Here is a 25,767-nt window from a genome sequence, read left to right as displayed (position 1 = left end):
TTACCAAGAAAAACATTTTAAGAAACCCGCTGCCACTCTACCAGGGCTATTTGCTGACAGCTTCCCAGTCACGTTTTTTATTGTGCACGGACTGTTTCTCGCCTTCACGTCTGTTTTTTTGTTTATAATTATGAACAGTGAGTTATGATCGAAAAACTGATTTTGGATATCTAATGATTTTGTTGCGGTGTCATTCTGCTACTTAAAGTTGATCGCGGATACTATTGTTGGATGATTATGGAAATGCAAGGCTATGTGCTTAGAGAAACTAGCTATAATTATATAAGTATCTCACATCTGAATTGAGGGCCTTCACAGCTTACTAATTTTATGTATAATTTTTCTTCTAAATAAGTATATTTTCATAACAAAATTCATCATGCGACGATATATTTAAAGAGATCAATTATGTAATAGATTTGGGTCAGCATCATCATCACAAGTGGTCCAGAATACTGAAGCAAATGGACGAAGTTCTGAGACCTGAGAACGAGGGAATTCAAATTAAAAACAATTTTGTAAATAAATCAGCACCGCAACTAGAGCACCTTTCCTAGCCTGTCATTTTCACCACAGTCGAGTGAATTTAGCCTAAAATGAAAAACAAATTATAAAGAAAAGGAAACCTCCATGGAGCCATGGTTGCAACTTGCAAGTGATGGTACATCCAAGAAAAGGGAACCACTTATTCTAAGACGTGAAGGCACCCACTCACGATCTAAATTGACCCTGTGCCCCCCTCTTATTCGACTAGTTGTGTATCCCTTCTTGGCAAACTAGCCATGCCTCCCTTCCCCAACAACGTTAACAAAAAAATAAAATAGGATTTTTACTGTATGTCTCTCCACGTAACACTATTTATTATAATATAACTTTTTTTATTTATATATTTTTTTATATTTTTTTATCATTTAACATTAAATTTATTAAAACTTCATATTCATATCTTATTCAATATTTTTATGAAGTTATTTCACCTTATTACTCGTATCATAGATTTAATAAGTTAATTTAATTTTTTTTAGTTAACTTTTTTTATTTTTTTTAATATTTAATTAATTAAAAAATTAAATTGATATTTACCTCTACAGCCCAACAGCAATGAAGAAGTAGCACACTCCCACTCCTAGTAGATGAACATCGTGTACCTATATACATGACTCACCGATTCCATGTTATCACAATTCATTGTTTAAATCGTAATAAGTTAACTCAGTTGATTTAATTTTTATTTTAATATTTAATTAATTAAAAATTAAATTGATAATTTACCTCTGCAACCCAACAGCAATGAAGAAGTAGCACCCTCCTACTCCTAGTAGATGAACATCGTGTACCTATATACATGACTCACCGATTCCATGTTATCACAATTCATTGTTTAAATCGTAATAAGTTAACTCAGTTGATTTAATTTTTATTTTAATATTTAATTAATTAAAAATTAAATTGATAATTTACCTCTGCAACCCAACAGCAATGAAGAAGTAGCACCCTCCTACTCCTAGTAGATGAACATCGTGTACCTATATACATGACTCACCGATTCCATGTTATCACAATTCATTGTTTAAATCGTAATAAGTTAACTCAGTTGATTTAATTTTTATTTTAATATTTAATTAATTAAAAATTAAATTGATAATTTACCTCTGCAACCCAACAGCAATGAAGAAGTAGCACCCTCCTACTCCTAGTAGATGAACATCGTGTACCTATATACATGACTCACCGATTCCATGTTATCACAATTCATTGTTTAAATCGTAATAAGTTAACTCAGTTGATTTAATTTTTATTTTAATATTTAATTAATTAAAAATTAAATTGATAATTACCTCTGCAACCCAACAGCAATCCAACAGCAATGAAGAACTAGCACCCTCCTACTCCTAGTAGATGAACATCGTGTACCATATATATATATATATATATATATATATATACACACACATGACTCACCGACCAATGATGCATGTCCATCATTACTGTTGTCCCGTGGGATGTGAATTCAGTTTTTCAAACACATTATTGTTGTCCCGTGGGATATTTGATGGCGTAACACTTCAGGCCAAACGTTAGAAAAACTCACCTCCAATAATTCACTTGTCGAGTAGATGCACACCAGTTTCAAGACTGGTCCTTTGTTTAGGCCAAAATTTATTTATGGGTCGTGTCTCCTCACCAATTTTTTTAATGCTAATTAGCTATCTGCTAAACATATTTAATATTAAAAAAAAGGACAAAAACGAAGACCATCGACAATATTATCTTTTTGATTCATTAAATTCTGCTTTTTTTTGTTTTTCTTTTGGGTGATAGTAAACAAGCTTCTCATTTGCACACCATCTGAAGCATTTATGAAAAAAAGAAGCAGCAGAAGATACAATTATCACACTAATACTATTCTTGAGCTTTAGTTCCCATCTGAATCTGACCGCCATTTTCACCACTACTGACTTCCTTCCTCTGCTCATCCTTTAAAGCAGACCTCCACTTGAAAAAACTACCAAAGAGCACTTCCATATCCTCTAAAGTTCTACCTCGTGTCTCAGGCAAACATGCATAAAAGAACAGCCAACCCACGGCTGCAACTCCAGCGAAAAGGAAAAAGGATCCACCGATAGTTATAGCCTTGTACAGCAAAATAAAAGTTGTAGATATCACCCCGCTTGTCACTCTATTAACCGCCACTCCCATACTTGTACCCTGAGCACGTAGTTTTAAGGGGAAAATCTCCGAGCTATATACCCAAGTTATCGGTCCCATTCCTATGGAGAAGAATGAAACATAAGCTAATACCATGGCAATTGATAATGCAACAGCCCATGGCAGTTTCTCATCTGAATGATCAATCATTGTCAGCCCGAATCCAAGGGTTGCTAGGGATAATACCATACCCCCAACACTACTTAAAAGCAATGGGCGTCGTCCGATCCTATCAAGTAAGAATGTGGCCACGAGGATGAAAACGGTCTTGGTGAATCCAACGGCTACAGTTGCTAGTAATTTATCATTGGATGACGTGATTCCAGCCTTTTCGAAGATCCTCGGACTGTACAAAACGACCGCGTCTATTCCTGAAGCTTGTTGGAAGAAATGAATACCGATCCCACAAATCAAAATGTGACGAACAGCAGGTGTGGGATAAATGAGTAATTCTTTCCAAACACCTTCACCATGACTCTGTTTTTGCACATGGACAATATCATCGTTGCAATCTTGAGGGATCCCGGCAGCTTCTTTTATGTCTGATAATCTTTGTTGAGATTCTTCTTTAGAATCAGAAGTTTTGTCAAGAACTTTCCTAGCTTCACCAAGGCGACCTTGCATGACTAGCCAACGTGGAGACTCGGGCATGCCTAAAACAACCAAAGCTAAGAAAACTGAAGGAATTGCTCCAATTCCAAGCATGAATCGCCAACCCAAGTTAGTTGGGAGCTTAGAGAAGGCATAATTGGATACATATCCTAGTAAGATCCCAGCATTTATGAATACCTGCACAAGATACAGAATCACAAAGGTGATGTTGATATCAAATCCCCAGATTTTAGTTTTTTTCAACATTCAAATTGCTAAAAGTGGGATTCTTGTGCATTTATTAGAATTTTAAGAGTATTTCAAACTAAACTTTTCAAGGCTATTGTTTACTCTTGGAAACCATTTTCAGTACATAATTACATATTAAACACCCAAACACTCATTCTATATCTCATAAAGAGAGTCCTTCTCTTTTTGAATGTCTTTTATCAAAAAGTTCAAGAATTGAGTATAAAATTTTATTATTTTATCCCTTTATAAAAATTAAAGTTACACTTTTTTTATTTAACTACATTTATTTTTAAAATACAATAAAAAAAATATATGAGTCGACAATATTTAATGCTTTTTCTTAATGCCCGTGAAAAATACTATAAAACTCTCTTAAAAGATTTGAAATTAAATTAGTAAGAATACCATTTTATTTGCAATTTTTTAATCTCTCTTGTTTAAAAGAAATTTTAAAACACAAGTCTTAAAGCAACAATTTTTTTTGGAAAATTAAAGAAAATGAATTTAAATATATGTATATTTTTTTTTATTAAGTTCGGTGTCTGAGCTAGCTTGCGTGTGCGCACTTCGACTAATCCTACGGACCCTGAAGTTAACAACTATATAAGCCTTTAGTAGCCACCATGTTAACAACCACATGACTCAAACCTAAAACTACAATTAAAATAAACCTCTTAATCCCAAACTAGCCACGTACTAAATAGTTAAATATATGTATACTTACTTCCGGGAATGAGGTGAGAAATCCACGGGAAGAGGCTGGAGAGACTTCAGCAGTGTAAACAGGGGCAATCATGAGGGCATAACCGACACCGACACCGGCGACAAAGCGACCAACCATGAGGAAGGCATAATTTGTGGCAAATCCCATGAGTATAGATCCAAGAAAGAAAATGGCTCCGGCCATCACAATTGTGTATCGACGACCAATCCGATCAGAGGTCCGGCCAGCAGCGGCTGAGCCAACAAGAGAGTATAAGTTAAGAGTTCCCACAAGCAATGCTACTTGCAAGTCACTGATTTTAAGGTCATCTTGGATGTAGATGTTGGCTCCACTCATTACTCCGATATCTATTGACAAAATATGATGGGAAACAAGCTGTTAGGATAATGATACAAAAATCAAGGCATGATTCACACAAAGACAAAAAACAATTGCAATAAAAAAAAATAACGGCATTTATTTTCTCAAGTTTCATTCTTCATTGAGGGTTAGCACGGCTAGTTTAATTTCTTGAAATCTTTTTCTTGCAGCAATACATATCCAAGTGATGAAAGGGATAATTAAGTAGAAGAAAAGCAGTGAAAGCATTTGTATGATACCAAATGAATAATATTGGAAAAAGGAACGGCTTAAGAGAAAATAAAGTACTCACCATAACCAAGCAAGACTGAAGTCATGGAAGCTAAGATTGCACAAGCAAAAGCAAATTTGTTTCGTTTTGGTTTCTTCACAGGATCAAAATCTGCAAGTGTTCTATCTAATGCGGGTTGGCTGGGATTGGCATCCCCTTCTGTGTTTTGACCTGTAGCCATGATATCTATGCCTAAACAACTTAAAGCGACGGAGAGACAGAGAGATGGTTTAAGCTAAGCAGTGCTAGTGTTATAGCCCTATGCACCATGAAAACTTGGAAGTTGGGGATGCAGCAAAGCTGGAGTTATTGGTTAAATAGAGTCCAAAATTGGTTGACATCATCATTTTTGTAACCTGGTGACCGGTCTGGCTGGTTTCAAGGTAAACAACGTTAATCATCGTTGAACTTGAGGGGGTTAGTATAGTGAATTATATATATATATATATATATATATATATATATATATATATATATATTATGAATTTTCAACGATGGAGTAATGGAGTGAGTGACACCTAAAATTTAATATTTGATGAGATATTCAAGGAAAGAATATTGATAATAAAAAAAATTCCAATTTCAAAAGTATGTGAATTTTTAGTTATTATATATGTAAAATATGCATCATGTAATTAACTTCTGAATATTTATTATAAAAAATTGTGCTTTGGTGATATCAATCTCTCTCTCTAGAAAGAAGTTGAAAACTGGAGCTGTGAAGAATATGAAAATATTAACCGGATGATAGCATGGTTAAAGCAACCACACTCTCGAGTCTCTTTTACCACAGGATGCGTTCCAAGAACATCGACCTCGATCTAAATTGTTGCTAAGTGACAGCCAAATAATGAGTAAAGAAATAACTCCTCCATGATATGACAGAAACATGTGAACTGGATTTTCTATTAAAAGAAAAAAGTAGATAATATCTTATGGCTGTACATGTTTCTTACTTCTTTTCTCTTTTTTTCATGTCCACCATACAAATTACATATTTATTTAACTTGACTCACGTTAGATCCTAGTCATTAATTAGATAGATTAATTTATGTCAATAAAAAAAAATTAAATAATATTATTTTAAAAAAATAAATAAAACAACTAAAATTATCTCAAATATTTGCAACCCGTGAAATACTAGACACGAGAGCTTGATCAAGAAGATAAAATCCAAAAAAAAAAGTAAAAGTTGGAGATGAAATCGAGTATAAAAACTCAACATACAAAAGTTTGCAGGAAAAAAAACAATAATCAAGAGAATAAGGATGAAATCTGATAAAAAATAATAATGAACGGTGAATTCGGAAAAAAATCAAATAAAAAAATTATCTCAGATTCTATAAATAACAATTAAAAGAATGAGAACCAAATTTGACAAAGCAAGAACTTGAATGAGGATGAAATTCAAATACATAAATTATTTAAAATAAAACAAATAATAACCAAAAGAACATGGATAAAATAAAAAAGAAAGGGAAGTTTAATGACTAATTTGAAAGATTGCAGGATAGATGCAAAGACCGAGGAAAAGAGAGTAAAGAAAGAAGAAGAAAAAAGGAATGGTCATCGACAACAAACTAACAAACTTATCCATGCACGTGGCCACTTTTTCATGAAGAACACGCCGAGACGCATTGGAAGCGACCTTGAAACGAAAATTTTGGCCACCTGAATTGGCTGCATGTATTGTCCTAAGACAACGGAGCGGTTGATGCATGTGCAACACGTGTTGGTGTGTTTTTTTAATTCCTTTTTTATTTATTAAAATATTTAAATGACCTCACCTCAACTCATTAATTACAAAAAGAAAAAAAAAACCAACAACAAAACTAAACAAAAATCTTTTAACCGTTAGACTATTTGACATCAAAGAAGCCAAGATATTTTTACCGTGAAACAAAAAATAAAATTACAAAAAAGCCTTCCATTTGCAAATAAGTTTTTTTCTTTATCTCTAGGATAGATATATTATTTTACTATATATTTTTTCTATGTACAAAAGTAACCATCAATAAAAGCAAAAAAAAATTATTTCTCTTAAGAGTAATGATGTAAATTTACTATACAATTAAAATGTAAAATACCTCTCTTCTCTCCGATCAATTTTAGAATATTAAAATTGTTTTAATACAAAGATTATTTTACCCTAACTAAAAATTACTATTTATTTTAATAATAAACCGTGTCCAGATGAACGGTGTTTTCTCCTTCTCTCTCTTTTGAAGTCAAGCAAGTCAATGAGAGGAGACGATAAAATCAAAAGAGTGGGCACACAACATCTTTACTCAAATTTGTTGACAAGGGGCTCTCGAAATCTCTTTGATTTTTCCAGAGGTCAACAAAGACGTGCTGATCTATCAAGATACAAGATAGGCCCCACACACAAGGACCCCCTACCTGCAATTTGCACACGTCCCAGCTCTTCCCATCAATGATTGTTTGCTATTCCTTACTTAAAACAATGAAGTATTTGTTTTTTCTATTCATAATTCAATGGACCCTCTAGAAATACGCATTGCAATGCTTAAATTCGGATTATTCTTCATCATCCTCTACGTACATGATTAATCTTCAATTTATTTTATTTTTATGTGCAAATGATCTTAATTAAGAATAATATCCTCAAGTAATTAGTAACTATCATAATGTTTTCTGAAAATAGACGGCTTTAATCATCAAAACTCTTCCCCCGTCCTTAATAATCTGTCTTGAACAAGTATTTATGATTTTTCATCTCCCGTACTTAAGTTTAGGAATCAAATACGGCCCTAAAATTTCTTGAATCTTTTCTCTATGTCGTTGAAATAGAAATCCACCTTCCTTGGAATGAACGCAATGTCTTTTTGACTAGATTAAGAGCGTGTTCGCTAAAAAGTGATTTTTTTTGTTTAATTTTTTTAATGGTGTTTTGAAGTCTTTTTATCGAAAATAAATTTTTGAAAAAATAAAAAATATTATTTTAATAAATTTTTAAATAAAAAACAATTTAACAACAATCATTACAACACTAACAAACAAAGTTTAAATATAAAATTTGACCAAGAGTGTGTAACGTTCAAAACATACCAGCACCGTGCTGGCTCTTCGAAGATTAAACTGGATTATTGTTTATTTTTAGTCTAGAAAATTGATTCCATTGACTTACTGTGTCAGTAGTCTTGACAAGAGAAAGGGTATGTTGTCGCCATTTGACAAGCTGGCTCTGGACGCTACCGACCATGTTTTATATTTATCAATCATGTTTTACTCCAAAGCAATGCATTATTAAAAAAACACTAACGATAAGGACAGCCCAATTAAAAAAGGATCTGTATGATTTATGAGTTACATTTTATAGTATTCTTCAGGCAGATCCTGTTACGTTTTTTTAATAAAAAAAATGCTTGTTTGATGAAGATCATCGGCGGTATTTTGGCATACATGTTCAGCATACATTGCGTCCCCGTCTTGTATTAGTTGTGTATTATTTGGATTTAATTTAATCTCTTACGCTAATAGACTTCTTCATTTCCTTTTTTTTTTTTTAATTGAATTCCCAAGAAAAGGTGTGAAACTTTAATATGAAGAGGTAGTGTATGCACACAGCTTTGGGCCATCACAATTAATCAGTGGCTCTGTATATATATTTGGTATTATAATCATACCTGCAACCCAATCTGCTTCAAGCTGGTCCTGCTCTTGCTTCATATTTATATATATTGGAGTTCCTCAACTAATTGGATGCCACATGAAGATGAATTTGACAGGCAAACCGGGTTTAATTTGTGGCTAATCCTCTCGCGTCCATCTCTCTTTCAACAAGGTTCATGGCTCATATCTCCTCCTCGTAAAAAAAAAATATTCTCTCAGGATAAAAAAATGAAATGGACCGTTTATTTTCTTCAAGAGATATTGAGCTATAACTAATCCCTTCAGAAGATTGCATATATTTTAGCAAATCTACTGCGATACAATATACCCAAGCTGGAATTAAGAATGTGTACTTAATCAAATATCATGCATTCTGTGCAGATTGAAATCTCCTTCTGCTAATGGGATACTTAAACTAAAACAAAAACAATTTCATATATATATATATATATAAACAGCAAGAGTTTATTGAACCCAGGGTATCCATGGAGGTTAACTAGATAATATAATATCCCTGAACAGGGGTTTAATAAGATTATATGCATATCAAACCCCGAACGAACGAGACTGAAATGCCTAAATCCAATTATTATATTTGAATATACTATATGTATATATGTATGTGTAAAAAAAAAAGAAAAAAAAAAGAGAGAGCACGGCTCTTAGCCACGTATCTCTATAGATGGGTCATGTTATCTTATAAAATCTAAAACTAGGACAATTTTTATCGCGACTCATTGTCCTTTAATTAGAGCTTTTATTTTCAAATAGTCCAAAACTATAAACAACAAATACATTGATCGTCTTACTTTTATATGGACTCGTCCATTTGGGTTCAGGATTTTATAAACTGCCTTGAATTCTATTCTATGGTAAGTCATATTCTCCTTCATAAGAAAAATTATCTTCTTCCTCTCTAAGTTTTACCCTGCAAATACATGTAAGAATTTTTAAATAAATCTGGCTCAGCCCGATCCAGGTTATAAATTTTGATTGAGTTAGCGGGTTAATTTCAATTTTTTTAATAAATCAAAACGATATCATTTTAGTTTTTAAAAAATAATCAATAGATTACAATCGGGTTTTTGATCAAATCTTGTTGGATCAACCAAATCATCGAGTCTACTTGCCGGGTCATTTAAATTTTTATTTTTTTTATTTTTTTTAAACTCAGTCCAAGATCTAGGTACTGAATCAACTTAATTTCAAGACTATGATACTTGAAACATAAACTCCTCTACGCTTTTTCTCTACTATCATTATTAACTTGAGAATTGAAGGGTCTTTAAAATCCATAAAAGGGACAGGTGCCCCATTTACTCCATCTCGACTTTCTGAACTCTTCAATCCATACAAGCCTCGAAAAACCCATAATTTTTTAGAGGTTTTCATCAACATCGTCAACGTTTTTATACCAAGACGGGGACGTTTTTAATTAGTATACATTGCTAATTGCAGTTGTTAAGAATTAGACTAGTGAACATGGTCATAACAAGTGCATACTAATTAAAAAATAAGACTAGTATTTATACAAGTTTAGTTTCCAAGTATATAAATTTATGTATCATGGAAAATATACAATCAAAACTAAAATACATATAAAAATTATAGCATGCATATTAAATACATAACCTAAATTGCATAAGAGATTGAAACATAATCCTAAAATATATACTAAGAATATATATTATTAAAACAAAACTAGTGTAAAACACTTGTTGAATCATTTAGAGGTTTATAAAGCTGAAAATTATTAATATCAAGAATGAATCTTTTGTCTTTGAGACTTTATTGTCTCTCACACTTGGTGTAAAAAAATTATTGCAGTAATCTCTCAAGATTTCAATACCACCATCTTGTTTAGATGTATTTTTCTAAATAAAATTCATGAACATATAAAAATAAACTCAAGTATCTATCAACAAAACTAGACTTAAACTTTAGATTAGGAGGAAAACCGAAGCTTAAAAATAGAGAAGAAAATCTAAAATATTGATATGATGAAGAGTTTGAAAATTTTGGGAAAAACAATGCAAAAAACTCATAAGGATTAATTTGATAAATACCAAAATAAATTTTCTTCATTATCTACTTTGATTATCCATCATAAAACTATATTTAAACTTGTCAATTTTGGTTTTAAAGAACTGAAAAAACTATTGAAAGTCCAGGTTATGAAGAGTTGGTTATAGAAAAAACGGAAGAAAATTATCGTACTCAATTCACAGGGTGAACAAGACAATAGGCTAGAAAAAAACATACTCAATTCATTCACGGGGTAAACAAGACAATAGATTGGAAAAAACAATTCTTATTGTACAAACCCAAACTTGAAATTAAGTTGGAAAAAAAATCTTTTATAATCTAACAAATTATTTTACAACAAAGTCAAACTCAAACCGAAACATGAGAACCCATGTTGTTTAGGTCTTCTTTCATCTAAAAACTTGGGTGTTTTTTAAGTTTAATTTTAACTTTTCATATTTTTATTATATAAATAACGAGCAAAACTTTTTATATATATATAAAATAGAGGTTTTTAGAGGATTTTGAATTTCTTCAAAACATGTTAATTAAAAAAAATTTGATCAACTTTTTATCAACTCATAATTTATATAAATTATGTTAATATTTTATGTTAAAAAATTATATTGAAGATTAAATTTTAATTTTAAAAGTGAGTAAACTCTATTATTAACTTGAAACCAAATATGTGCATTGAATATACTTTATATAGGATTTTCAACGCCGCCACCTATAAATGAGCAAGCCCGTCAATCTCTTGATACTAAATTAGCTTATTATATATGTTATTTTTGGAAAAACTATAACATGACATACCATAATATATGTTACATCAAAGATCGTTACAAGTTAAATTCAGCTTCACAAAATCTGGACAGAACACGACAACTATCAAATTTAGTTACTCATTGTTATTTTGCTCGTCACAACTAGGAACATAAAAAACAGTATTTTGATTATGAACAGCTCGGGAAAAAAATGGAATCATGCACAATACAGATGCATGTCAACATCTTGGTTCGAACTGGACTATGATTTATGAAATAATTTTGGTTACATGATTGTAACCGTTAAAAGGGAAAAAGTGGATGTCCATGTCTCTGCCCTGTTCACATCATCGATTTTGATCTTGTATAGTGATATTATAACGACTTGGTCTAGAAACATGCTTTAGAACCAATTCGGCAGAAAATTTAATGTCGACAAGTTCCTGCATTCATGCCTGCACTAGACAGGTGTTTGCAGTTGAATTTGTGCCTAAAATCTTCCATTTCCTCATTACTTTCGGACCATTTGCGCCTAAAATCTTCCATTTCCCCTTTACTTTTGGACCATTTTCCCTTTTCTTTTCTTCTTTTTTATCTTACATTTCTTTTCTTTTTAATCTTGAAAGAAGTTAGAGCTTCTTTTTTTATCACATCATTGATGTAAAGATGCTCTAGTCATTTCACCCGGAGAGGATAAAAAGGAAAAATCTTTTGAGCCTAAATATCTTGGATGGAACCATAAAGATGGTCACAAGATTGGGTTAGTGTCCAGCTTTCTCTCCAAATTAACCGCCGTGTGTCATGTGGGATTAAAGATGGTCACAAGATAGTCATTTCACCCGGAGAGGATAGAAAGGAAAAAACTTTAGAGCCTAATGTCCGTTTGAGAATGCGGTGCAAACGGCGTTTCTAAAAAAAATTATTTTTTTTTGTAAAAAATTAAACTTTTTTTATATGTTTTGAATCGTTTTAACGTGCTGATCTCAAAAATAATTTTTTTTAAAATAAAAAAAATCATTTTGATACATTTCAGTACGAAAAGTTATTTAAAAAGCAACAACAGCCACACTTATCATGGATTAAACCTTAAAGATGTTTCCAAAATGGGGTCAGTGTCCAGCTCTCTCTCCAAATTAACCGCCGTGTGTTATTTAGCGATTCCACAATTTCAAGGTATTTTGGAAAAGCAGCATTTATGCCATGATCCAATAGTCATAAAACAATTATTTTTATTTTTGGTTTTTATAAAGACTGCAGAATATTAAACTTGTAAAGAGATCCTCTATCCGATGTTATATGGATTGATTTAAACATTGTTGCTCCTACAAGAAGAAATCATGAACGGATAATAATTTTTTTATAATTCGGAATTACATGTTCTAGTAATATCTGTTCTGCATTCTATTCGTATTTCAGTCGTCGTGCAATGTTCGAACTCGATGGATGCATGCTCTTTTTTACAATGATTTTTCAAGTTTAAATAACCTCTCTCTCTCTCTCTCTCTCTCTCTCTCTCTCTCTCTGAAATAAAAGCATTCTGCATTTTGTCTTCTAACTATCTGTATCTTACCTTAAGCGCATGATGCCTTAGTAGGTTCTAATAAATTCTAGTAGCGAAACTGATTTTTTTTTTTTTTTAACTTAAACTGATATGATCGTTGTCTGAAAAATAAATATTTGCAAACTAAGTTTAAGGTTATCCTGGTGATTATACATTAACTAAGTCAGTGAGAATTAAAATTATTATGAATTGTCTAATTCAACGTGGATAACTTGATTATAAATATAGTGAAGAGATGAATTTAGTTTTGACGGTGAGAACTGGTAAGTATGGCACTTGAAAAAAAGAAAGCCTTCTCCATATATAAAATTAAAAAATAATCCTTTATCCATAATGGATAAATTAAACAATCACTTATGAAAATAATATTTGAATTATAAAATCATGAGGGGTATAGCTCAACTGGTCAAGTTCTGAGTTTACTCCCCGGAGGTTACTAGTTCGAGTTCTACAAACCTCTGGAAGCTTATATTGTCGTTAACTTCAAGTCTCATAGAATTAGTTAAGGCACGTGCAAGCTGACTCAGACACCCACGTTAATCTAAAAAAAATATTTGAATTATAAAAAGAAATGATAAATCTTAAAAATCTTTCATCAATTACTCCTAGCTCATCAATTTCTTGAAGGTGAGGTTGATTTGGAATTACTAGTGAAGCCAATCAAAGAAAACAATACCCAGATTATAAAAAGAAAATAAACATTGGAAATCTTTCCTTGATTGCTTTTAGCAAATCAAATTTTTTTTACGAGTCCTTCCTTCAAATTCATAATGAAAACAATCACTCTAGTACTATACTAAGGGTAGGGAATCAATACACGAATTATAAAAATTAACCTTACTTAAGAAATCAATTTTCCTAGCGAGAAATTTTAGCTCCAAAATTCCTCTCTTAAAAATCAATGACATAATTTATAGTGCCAAAATGTCATCAGTTATTTTGTAAATATAGGTGAATAAAACATAACAACATGGGCCATTATAAAACCAGTTTGGCTCATAGCAGTTGTCATTGTGTATTGAAAGTGAGCTTGGACAAATAATGAGGACAGAGACCTTTGATCATGAAAATGTGTCCCTGTGTGCCTTTGGAAACAGTTTGAAATGTGACCATCCATGGCTGCATTAAGTAAATTATTAAACTTTGTGGGTTTTTCCTGTAGCTCATCCATAGTGGAATATATTTAGGGCTATAGTATCATTTTACTATTCATCCTTTAATTTTTGAAGTTTTATTTAGGGGTGAGATGATGTTTGCACATGATCAATTTATCATTCTTGTATTATTTGAGAGCAACACCTTCTTTTAATTTTTTAATAACAATGAAATTACCGTGTTGCTTTTAAAAAGTAAACAAGTAAAACTTTCGGTCCAGAGATTGCATTGTAATTTTAATTTTATTATAAACAGTTGAATTGCGCGTGTATCTTTACTATGCATATTTGTTAGCCTTGGTTTTAGAGGCTTGATTGTTATTTTCTAATAGTTTTTTTTTGCTATTGTTATTTATTTCTAGGGGCATTTTTGTTTTTTTAACTTTGACTTCAAGGGCTTGGTTGTAATTTCATAAGGATTTTTTTTTTGTTATTGTTGTTTAGTCACAAGGGTATTTTTTTTTTGTGCTCATAAAAAAAAGACTGCTAACACGTGTCAGCCACTCTATTGCCTTCAGGCGGCGCGTGCAGCTGATGATAGTAGTTAAAATCAAGCTTTCACCACATCATTCGATGCGTCTCGACATCTTTTTTCTTTCTGGTATAGTAGTGAGATCTGGTATGACACTAATTGACTTTTCCTTATTTTATTTCTTTTCCTTCTTTTTCTTTTTCGGATTACATGTTGGTCATGCAAAAAATTATATTAGCCCTTCAATTTCTTTTTTCTTTTGATTCAGTCCCTCTTATCTTAATTGCAATTGTTTTATTTACATTGATTATTTCTAATCAAATTTTATTTTTTATTTTGTTCCTGATTGTTTGATTTTGTTAGTTTTTTTATTAGATTTGATTCTTATTTTTTTAATTGCTATATTTTTTGTTTTCAATCATTTTCTTGATTTTTTTTTTTCAACTCCATCATTGAACATTTCTTTTCATTGAATTTTTATGTCAAGTTTGATTTATTTGTTTGATTTATACTTTTTTTAGAAAAAAATATTTTTTTTTTATTCTTTACACCTGGCCTATTTATACCATTTTTTTAATTTTTTTTTTATTCTTTTTTAATTTTTTTTTTAATGTTTTTTTTTCAATACACCTTTTGTTTTTGGAAATTTATTATACACAAACTAAGAAAATTATGTTTCACTATAAAAATTATAACATTATTTTATTTTCGACTACGTTAAAAATCAGCTTGAGATCTTACATATTTTTATTAATATATATGATAAAAATCAGCTCGCATATGTTTTATTATATATAAGTGTTGATTTTTTAATTTATGGTTATATTTTTTACTTAATTAAAATAAACATTAATTCTTGTGTTGAAAAAAACTTATTCGACCTGCAGCTAGACGAATTAATATTTTGTTTTTTGTATTTATTGACATAAATAGTTTTCATAGATTTTTTTAATTTATAATTAAATTTTTTTAAAAAATTAAAAAACTTGTATATTTATTTTTTGTTTTTTATCAAATAAAATTTATCTGATCCGTGACGAATCACTTTTAGTCTAAAACTCGTGCCATAGACTTTTCCATAGCTTGCCACTTTTGACCACATGAGCGCAGACCACCTTTGCAAATCTGTTGGAAACAATTGAAGTGAAGGATTTGAATCGTTCTTTTATTATTCTCTGTTTTCTTTGTATTCTATCCTCTCAATCATCAAACAAGTTCTTGATTAATTAGTATGATTCGACTTTGCACTGAGCATTTCCCTAGTATGAGAGGACATTTGATTCCCAAGTTCGGTAAATCTGGACGCTACAGCTCAACCGTGATCGACTGATCAGTCAGGAGGCAAAAATCATTTTCAAGTTCAAGATTAGTAGGGCTATTGATATTGGAGATAGTTAATAAAGAATAATTAAAGAAAACAAACTTATAATAAGATTTTAATAGTTTAAATATCATCACATATTAAATGATGCAACGTGAAAGCTATATATCAACTAGAGATTCTAAATCTAACTTTAGTTCATTGAACATCATATATCTAATATTAGATCGATCCTGGCTCAAGTTTAATAGTCTAGATTCCTTTGAGGGCAACATGCAAGATCTCTATTCCGTAGTTTTTAGACTCGGCCAGGTGGCCAGCTCGATTTAAGGTTCGGATTTCAGGTTTTGACAAAGTCAGTTTTTTTTTTAAATCAAAACAACATCGTTTTAGTAAAAACAAAAAAATAAACAAGTTGCAACCAAGTTTTTGACCGGGTTTTGCCGGGTCAACCGGATCACACCGGTTTTTTTTTTCTCTATTTTTTTTAACTCGACCCGGTTCCAGCCCCGGATCGACGTGCTGGGCCGGGTTTTAAAAGTATGCTATGTTCTGTTTCAAATTTTACAACAAGAACTGCAACTTTTGCCTATGAGGTATTTATTGTCCACATAAATTATAATCTCAAATTTGAAATTAAAGAAGATTGCGATAGAGAGATTTCAAATTTGATTAAAAACGAATTTAATCTCAATAGATAGAAACTGATAACTTGTTTAAAAATTAATATAAAATCATTTTAGAAATTACACCTAATAACTTAAATTATAAAATTAAAACATTTACCAATATAATATCAAAGTCTCTTTAATCAAATCAAAGGGAGTTTCGATTCCAAATAATTTCATCATTTTCAACATTCACAACTTCATTTCATGCTTCTCTGAAAATTAAGTGTTTGGGAAAAATTATTTGAATGTATTTTTAAATAAAAAAATACTCTTAAAAAGTAATCTACGCTGCAGTAACAATCACATAGATAGGTATAGAGGTAAAATTGTTTCATTTCTTGGAATTCATGTGCCTCTGGAAGACTGGAACTTACAGAATTGCTCTCTTGCTTTATTATTTCAAGTTGGGTACAATAATGGGCGTTCTCTCCATGTGCCTCGTTGTGGGGCTTGGAAAGGGACGTCCCGGTAGAAAGCTTGCCTTTTCCACCATCAAGGGGTGGTCAGTTTTACCAGATAGAGATAGAATAGGCCGCCTAAGTCTCTGTCTTTTCATAGACTACAAGAATTTTATTTCCCTAGAAATGAATTACAAAATCCCACAACCTCACAAAGCTCCACCACCCCTTTCCTTTTGCAACGTGATACTGATCTCTCGCCTGCTAAAGTCCATCGCCGTTGTCTTTTCTATTCAGCTACCACTCCCAGTTTTTATTTCCCATGTTGGTTAGAAACTGAACTTGGACTCTCCTTAGAGGGCACCGGAAATCAACAGAAGATACTTGTGATTTTGTAGAATTTGACTTCAAACTTCAAAGTGCTTAGGAGAGACTGCTTGCCCTAATTTCTTTCACAAAATCTTAAGGTGATAGAATCTCCAAAAGCGAAAGCTCATTAGGTGGAAAATGACGCCGGTTTCATGGAAAGAACGGGTTCGACAATCTTGTGGTTTTCATCAACCTTATCACCTCATAAAACCAAACTCATACCACCCATTTTTTTCTCCCATCAACTTGGTATGTTTTTATGCTTTTTACTAAAAAATTAAGCTATTTTCACACCAATTTTTGTCTACTGATATGATATTTATATTTAGATTGATATGTTTATATGCAGAAGGCTCCATTCTCCTCGTTTTCTTTTGAGTTCAAACACAGCATACTAATTTAATTAAACTTATTTGTCATCTAAACTAAGGCTGAAGGAATCCTTGAATGCGTATAATTAAGAATTTTTTTTTAATTCTATATTTACTCGTTGAAGTCCGAACCCCCTCTGTTTCCTCAGCTCGCATCTCTAAAAGTTGGTCAACGAACGATTGGTTGGGGAGTTGAATCTGTAGACATTAGACAATATATAAGTAAGCAAACCCTTACGGCTATAGAATAATAATATACTCATATCGAATTTAATATTTTGCGGATAAATGGAAACCTATAAAACAATTCATTCATCTGTGGACTTAGGGTTCTCATAATGGTTTTACTTTTAGGTTTTCTTGCTGCTGAAGATTAGATAATCCAGTCAGTAAGAATCTCTACTAATTATTTTCTCCTTGGCCAAGTTGAATTGATCAAACATAAACAGTACAAGCCACCATAGAGATCTCTGTCAATTCCTTTGTTTCTAAGTTTAAGTAAAAAAAAAAAAAAACTCTAAAGCGTATAACTCAATTGATCAGGCCTTGTGTTTACTCCTTAGAAATTATTAGTTCGAGTACCACAAATCTCAGAGCCACTGAAGATTTACATGGTCGTTAACTTTAGGGCCTCGAAAAATTAGTCGAGGTGCGTGTAAGCTGATCCAAATACCCACGGTTAAAAAAAAAAGTTAAAATCAAAATACATTATAATTATACTATGAGGAATAAAATTATGTGCACATGGATAACCAGTTTTCAAAGAGATGGAAAAATGAACTAGAAAAGAAAATCCCAATTATTACATATATAATTGAAAAACACAGTCCGACATGACAAATTAATTTGATAATTCGTTAACTCCAAATCATTTTAATAAAAGAACTGAGTTGATTCATCAACTTATGAATTGATCTGGCAACTTATAATCTAGGATTAAAACCCCAAATCTTATACACATGATTTTATACCAACAAGCACTTGAATGGTTATGGATTTTGGATTACTTTCAATCCCTTTACGTCTTCTTGAATTGGTTCATCTATAAGTAGAGATTACTTTGATCAATAATAATCTGACAAGTATTGCACAAGCATATTCCAGTAACCTCTTGCCTTGTATGAACGCTACATGTGGTTTAAAGTAGCTTGAAACAAACGACCGTGCAAGCCTAATTTTGCAAAAAAATCACTGCCGGAAGTGCTTCTTGATATATACCAATATGAACCAGTCACACTTTCCGACGTCAAATTTTAGTGCTAGTCATTATCGTCATATGACTTTCTCATCATAATCATTGTTCCACAATATCATTTTATGATCACACATTCTCCTCCACATCATCCCCACATAAAGGAAATGGCTACTGAATTACAACGAAAGTGCCAACACGAGACGAATAGATCACAAGAAGATTTGTTTGTCAAGAAGTAGCAAAGGTTGAAGAAAGTGTTGAAGGCGGCTCATTGGATAGGTGTTGAGCACCTTTTCGCTCTCAATTTAAAGTTTATTATTCTCCAAATTAGCAGCAGATTAACGTGCATCTTGAATATATGCTTAAGTGATAAGTGCTAATGATTTACTTAAGCCAATGGGGGTCGTGTAAGAAATTCGTTGTGCATATCCTTAAAGAAGCTGAGATGGTTTTTGACTTCTGAACATTTTCATTGCCGGCTCTACCACTAACGTAAAGGCCATCGTTGCTTTGTTGATTGCCGGAATTGTGATACTAATATGGGCAAAACCTATATTCTTAAAGGTCCACTAGGAATAAGACGAGGCTTGTTGACCCACTTGTAACTAAATGCCATGATATAATGGCTTCAAAATTTACAAATTACTTATGGCTTACTTTTATTTGTTTATTTATTTATTTAGCTTTTTTTTTTTTAGGCTTATACATTTAATTGGCTATCGTCGAGAGTTGTTGGGCTTTTTGTGCCACCTTCAAGGGGAGTGGACTTTTCCCAGAAACAAAAAATCGACTCCAACCTCCAAGGAAAGTCTGAACTCTCGGCCTGCTATTTAAAGCAACAAATACCAACTGGACTGGAGCTGGGGTGAGCTGCGTCAATAGGCTGAGCCCAATCGGATTCTGCCTGTCAATTTTTTTCTCGCTCTATATATATATATATATATGAATAGAATAAAAGATTAATGAATGAAGAGTGTATACGTAAAAAAGGGAATAAAATACAACTTTTAGGTGGGTTGTTCATGTGAGATTATTATGCCATAAATAATGTTAATTGTATCTCATTTTTCTTTTTTGAAAGATCTCCTATATTAAATAAGTGAATTAATGTATCTCATTGATTTAACGATTGAAATTCTTCGAGAATTGATTTCATGAAGAATTTCGGGATAAAAAGCTAAGGAATGCCATGGCGATTGCTTTGATCCAACAATTTTTTATTTGAAATAATTTTTAACAACGCCATGGCGAATGCTTTGTCTTCTGAAAATATTTTTCATCCTATTTAAAGGGATACAAGTGTCCAGTCGAGTCTTTGTTCCAATTGTTGAAACCAGCAATCTTGGTTTTGCTGGAGAAGATGGGAGTTTTCTTAAGCTCCAGAGGACCAAACTTGTTGAGATTTAATTTGGGTAGAACCAAGAAATAAGGATTCAGTGGACAATTATATGATAATGTGACATATGGCTGTCCTTCAAGTAGATTTTCTGGTGCTATGCAGATCAAGAGAAGCTCTCATCTTTTTGCTGTACATTTTCCTGCATCAGTTGTGAGCCTTACAGGGGCTGGTGACTGCCTGGTTGGTGGGACACTTGCTTCTATCTGTTCAGGTTTAGATGTTATGGTTTTACAAATAATCACCGGATCATATCATATCATCTCATTAAGGCCGTAACTAGTGATTTTTCTGATTTTTGTTTGGTGCAGACGATGCAAGGTCCATATATTCGGCTGCCAAAGTTTTGTTTCATGAATCAATGCTTCAGCCCATGAGTATTGTTGTATGTTGAAAAATACGAAAATACAAAGTTGAAGTGGCGAACCACTCGCATAGTTGTGGATCAAACTGGGACTGAAGTTCCAGCGTGCCCAACTAAGTGCAAGGCATCTTTTTCTGAGAAGCATGTCGATCTCTCTTCTGCCAATGGTATCCATGTTTTAAGTTGTTCATCTGGTAGTAACAGCTAATTAACTAAATGGCTCGAGTGTGTGTTCTTGTTTGATTTGTATGAAGGAACCGTGTTTGATTTCTATAAATTTAATTAATATATTAAAATAATATTTTTTTTATTTTTTAGAACTTTTTTTAATATAATACAATATATATATATATATATATAAAAACACGACAATGTTTCCAAACGCTTCCTGAATGTTTCTCAAACCATCACGTAAACCATGCAGCGCACCCTGCCCAAACCCAATGAATCAAGTATAAAATAAATAACACGTAGGTATTTGATTCATTCATCGTTTTGTTCTTCACTTGGAGCAAATCTTAAACCTCACTGTTCAACATCCCTCCTGCAATTCAATTCATTCATCGTTTTGTTCCATGTAATCATGGTAAATGAGGTCCTTAAGAGTTGGACTAATACACCATGTCCGATCCATAAAGTCCGGTTTTACATTACCAATATTAACCTCTAATCAACTCATTCACTTATACTCCAAACACTGCCTGATAAATGAAGCCCAGAAACTGTTCGATGAAATGCCTCGTAGAAATATTTACTCTTGGAACACAATAATATCTGCCCACGTAAAATCCCAAAACTTAGCACAAGCAAAATCCATTTTTGATTCCGCTTCTGTTAGGGATTTGGTCACTTATAATTCTATGTTATCTGGTTATGCTGACGTGGATGGATATGAAAGAAATGCCCTTGAATTGTTTGTTGAAATGCACAGCAAGAGTAATGATATTGGTGTTGATGATTTTACTGTTACGAGTATGGTCAAACTGTTTGCTAAGTTATCTAATTTGTGTTATGGGAGGCAATTGCATTCATATATGGTGAAAACTGGTAACGATAGAAGCGGGTTTGTTGTGAGTTCTTTGATTGACATGTATTCGAAATGTGGGTGTTATAAAGAGGCCTGCGGTATCTTTAGAGGGAGTGAAAAAGAAGGGGGTATTGATTTGGTTTCAAAGAATGCGATGGTGGCAGCATGTTGTAGAGAAGGGGAAATGGAGATGGCTTTGGGGTTGTTTTGGAGGGAAAATGAGTTGAACGATTCGGTTTCGTGGAATACATTGATTTCTGGTTATGTTCAAAATGGTTATCCACTGGAGGCATTGAAGTTGTTTGTTTGTATGGGGGAGAATGGTGTTAAATGGAATGAGCATACTTTTGGTAGTGTTTTGAGTGCTTGTGCTGATTTAAGGAACTTGAAGATTGGTAAGGAAATGCATGCTTGGATTTTGAAGAATGGATTGAGTTCGAGTGCTTTTGTAGAAAGTGGCATTGTTGATGTTTATTGCAAGGGTGGGAATATGAAGTATGCAGAGTCATTCCATTTGACAAGCGGGACTGGAAGTTCCTTCTCCATCACTTCAATGATTGTGGGGTATTCTTCACAAGGAAACATGGTGGAAGCTTGTAGGCTTTTTGATTCGTTGGAAGAGAAGAATTCTATCGTTTGGGCTGCATTATTTGGTGGTTATGTCAAATTGAATCAATGTGAAGCTATTTTTGAACTTCTATGCTTGTATATAGCCAAGGAAGCTGCAATTCCTGATGCTTTGATCCTTGTCAGTGCACTTAGTGTGTGTGCATTCCAAGCTGCGCTTGGTCCTGGGAAGCAAATTCATGGTTATGTATACAGAATGGGGATTGAAATGGACATCAAGATGACTACTGCTATGATTGATATGTACTCAAAATGTGGAAGTATACCATATGCAGAAAAAATGTTCCTGAAAGTTATTGAAAGAGATTTAGTCCTTTACAATGTAATGGTAGCCGGTTATGCTCATCATGGGTATGAGATTAAAGCTATAAATCTGTTTCAGGAAATGTTGGAGAGAGGAGTTGGACCAGATGCTATTACCTTTGTTGCCCTCCTGTCAGCTTGCCGTCACCGTGGGTTGGTAGATTTGGGTGAAAGAACTTTTTATTCCATGACAGAAGATTATCTCATACTGCCTGAAACTGATCACTATGCATGCATGATTGATCTTTATGGAAGGGCTAGCCAGCTAGAAAAGATGGTCCTATTCATGCAAAGAATCCCTATAGAATATCAAGATGCTGCTGTCGCTGGGGCATTTTTTAATGCATGTAGGCTAAATAAGAACACAGAATTAGCAAGAGAGGCAGAGGAGAAACTGTTAAAGATTGAAGGTGATAGTGGAGCTCGCTATGTGCAGTTGGCTAATGCTTATGCAGCGGAAGGGAACTGGGCTGAGATGGGTAGGATTAGGAAGGAGATGAGAGGAAAGGAGGCCAAGAAGTTTGCTGGTTGTAGTTGGGTATACTTGGATAATGGAGTCCATACATTTATATCCGGTGACAGAACTCATTCAAAAGCAGTGTGTATCTATTCAATGTTGGACTTCTTGACATCAGAACTTTATGAAATCGCTGGAGTATTCTGTTAGATAATGTTTGAGTGTTGGCATGACAACATGGTTGAAAAGCCTGCATTTAGGATGGAGAGTTGGAAACTTGGAGTGGTCGCTGATGTTTAGCGGTTACATTGAAATATTCAAAAGCTAGTCTATCGTGAGAGAACTTAATGTCCACTACCATGAGTTCTCACCTTTTCTCATGGTTATTATTCTTGTTTCTACAAAAATCTGTTTTCTGTGCATTTATTTGTTCTCTTCTTCATCTATCAGAAAGTTTGCAAGTTAACGAGAGGATCTTTGTAGAGAAGGAGCTCGATGATGCAAGGAACTTCTACAGCACTATAGCATTAAAAAAAATTGACTCTCTATTGGGAAAGATGAGAAGATCATGTTCTGAATTCCAATGTCCCTTTCTGGTATGTGCATAGAGTCAGATTTCTTATGTGATGCTTTGTCCCTGCATGCTGGGAAAGGAACTCCATATTGTATTGGTCAATGAAGTCTTACCATCGGGTTCATATCAATTTTTATAGTCATGTATGGTTATTTTGTACTTCAAATGACCTTTTTTCCAGATACGATAACATGTAGGAGTTTTTTTGGTCATTCTGAAACAGGATAATAGAGTAGAGCTATGAGGAGAACTATTACTGAAGCCAAAGTGAACATCCAGATGGAGAAGCTACAAAGCAAGTCGTTCGGTGTGGTAGCAACCATCACAACTGTTTTGTTACTAGGACTGGAAGTTCTTCCAAGCCAAGGGTCAAGTCTCCTAAGGTTTTGAACAGTACATTTGGCTATCCTTGTGTGCATTTTGTAAACTGAAAATGTGGTCACATGCATCTTCAAGGAGCCATGCTGCAGTTCTACCATGATTTCCTAATGCTCCAGCAACACAACCTTGTTTTATGAGATTTTTTTAGATAAATCCTTTGATTGGCCCCAAAATTCTTTCGTTGGCTGAAGTGGATGCACCTCCAGAGGATCTCGTCTTCCACAAATTTTATGTGAATAAAATGAAAACCTTTCAGAGCCAAATAAGGCAGCTGAAGAATTGTTTTGATGTGGATGATGACGATGAAGTTGTTGGTGATGATGAGAGCGATAATGAAGAGATTGATAATATGCTAGACCCTGCCGATCTGTCTCTTGTAGCAGAAAATGAATAGGACTCATGATTTGAACCAAGCTATGAATGAAGATGACGAAGACTTGCTTCGCAATGTTGACATTGCAGAGGTGGATGCCCCCTCAGATACTGCGGAAGGGGAAGATTTTGGCACCATTAATGACTGAGAGATGATGACATTGCGGATGCGGCTTATGGTTTCGGTAAGCGAAAAAAGAAAACGGAAGTCTAAGGGGAAGTTAGGCGCATCCCCGTTTGCAAGTCTTGAGGATTACGAGCATTTATTAGAGCCTGAAAGGACTCCTTAACAATGGTGGTTTATGTGTACTGTTTAGAGCCTTCAAATTCAAATATTCAAAAATAAAAAATATTAGAGAGTAGAATTTGCTGTATATTAGTGATTTTTCTCACCCGCTTGGAAACTGATGCTAAGTTACAAGCAAGGTCATGCTTTTGGTCAGTAAAGCAGCATATGACCGATTTGGTCGCAATGGATCATTGAGAATGCAGATGCATAATAACCTCTCTTTTTTTTTTAATTGAATAATTTTCTTCAAAGTTTGCCCATCAATTGCCTGGTAGTGAAATGGTTTGCTCTTCCGGCTGCTACAAACGCTCTCTCCCTTATATAGCCTGGAAACTTTAAGCCTCTTGTTAACTTGTATCAATATAAACAAAAGTGGTAGCTATGTTAAAAATGTCAAAATAACAAAAAAAAAAAATTATAGCAAAAATGGCGTCGCCCGGGTTCGAACCGGAGACCTTCAGTGTGTTAGACTGACGTGATAACCAACTACACCACGACACCCCTTTTGGCTGGCTATCTCAATATCATTAATTTATAAGATTTGTATTTCTCGTTTTTATTATTCCCTCCTCACCATGGAATTCCAGTAACATTATAATTAAGGCATCAGACTGGATTGTGTACATTGTAATCCACACAGTAAAATAAGTAATGTTTCTCTAAAAACATCAAATAGTTAATTAAATATCCAGGATTAATTTTGTATTTTATATTTTTTATTATACAGTATAATTATTCCTATGTCCTTAAAAAAAAAAACACACGAGTTTTTTTTGAAATTTTATATTTTTTTGTACAGTTTTATTATTCCATAGCCCTTGAAGTCTTTTTTTTTTTTTTCCTAAAATATTTGGTTTTTGAACCAAGATTTTTTTGCAATCATCTCGTGAATTATGATCTTTTTATAAATAAATAAAAAGTAGTTGACGCGTGCTTTGCAAAATTACAAAGTAATCTTTGATTTTTTTAATTGTATTTATTTTTTTTTTCAATTTGATTGCTTGATATTTTATTTTTTAGAATTGTTTTATCAAATTTGATTATTATTTTTTTATTCTTATTAATTTTTATTTTTATATTTTTTTAATTGGATTTTATTTTTTGATTTCATCCATAATCATTTATTTTAAATT

At 32.9% G+C, this 25,767-nt stretch overlaps 2 protein-coding genes and 1 non-coding gene across 4 annotated transcripts; 1 reads left to right on the top strand and 2 right to left on the bottom strand.

Annotated features, from left to right (window-relative positions):
* Positions 1-2,253: 2,253 nt before the first annotated feature.
* On the bottom strand, positions 2,254-5,207 carry LOC7456387 (polyol transporter 5). Its single transcript, XM_002313773.4, has 3 exons — positions 4,929-5,207; positions 4,277-4,623; positions 2,254-3,498 (listed from the first exon to the last, which is right to left on the bottom strand). Exons 1-3 carry the CDS (start codon positions 5,086-5,088, stop codon positions 2,404-2,406), a joined length of 1,602 nt encoding a protein of 533 aa, XP_002313809.1. The 5' UTR covers positions 5,089-5,207; the 3' UTR covers positions 2,254-2,403.
* Positions 5,208-19,597: 14,390 nt separating this feature from the next.
* LOC7464044 (putative pentatricopeptide repeat-containing protein At3g18840) lies at positions 19,598-24,818 on the top strand. 2 transcript variants are annotated; one of them, XR_008060153.1, is made up of 3 exons: positions 19,598-20,454; positions 20,552-23,614; positions 23,816-24,818. XR_008060153.1 is itself a non-coding variant. In XM_052455934.1 (2 exons), exon 2 carries the CDS (start codon positions 21,195-21,197, stop codon positions 23,226-23,228), a length of 2,034 nt encoding a protein of 677 aa, XP_052311894.1. In that variant the 5' UTR covers positions 19,598-20,454; positions 20,552-21,194; the 3' UTR covers positions 23,229-24,818. The 2 variants fall into 2 exon arrangements, 1 of the variants encoding a protein (XP_052311894.1); XM_052455934.1 differs by having other exon boundaries at positions 20,552-24,818.
* A 243-nt stretch (positions 24,819-25,061) lies between these two features.
* TRNAV-AAC (transfer RNA valine (anticodon AAC)) lies at positions 25,062-25,135 on the bottom strand. The gene has a single exon. It is a non-coding gene; the product is annotated as a tRNA-Val (tRNA).
* Between the last annotated feature and the right edge of the window lie 632 nt (positions 25,136-25,767).

The sequence above is a fragment of the Populus trichocarpa genome, chromosome 9 (genome assembly GCF_000002775.5).
Source record: "Populus trichocarpa isolate Nisqually-1 chromosome 9, P.trichocarpa_v4.1, whole genome shotgun sequence".
NCBI lineage: Eukaryota > Viridiplantae > Streptophyta > Magnoliopsida > Malpighiales > Salicaceae > Populus > Populus trichocarpa.
This window is presented reverse-complemented; position numbering and strand designations above follow the sequence as displayed.

Excerpts from the sequence above, each read along its gene's own strand:
- LOC7456387 (XM_002313773.4), bottom strand. The coding sequence starts at position 5,088 with ATGGCTACAGGTCAAAACACAGAAGGGGATGCCAATCCCAGCCAACCC. Across the intron at positions 4,624-4,928 it reads TTCAGTCTTGCTTGGTTATG|ATATCGGAGTAATGAGTGGA; the intron begins GTGAGTACTTTA and ends TTTTGTCAATAG. Across the intron at positions 3,499-4,276 it reads TTCTCACCTCATTCCCGGAA|GTATTCATAAATGCTGGGAT; the intron begins GTAAGTATACAT and ends TATCTTGTGCAG.
- LOC7464044 (XM_052455934.1), top strand. The coding sequence starts at position 21,195 with ATGAGGTCCTTAAGAGTTGGACTAATACACCATGTCCGATCCATAAAG.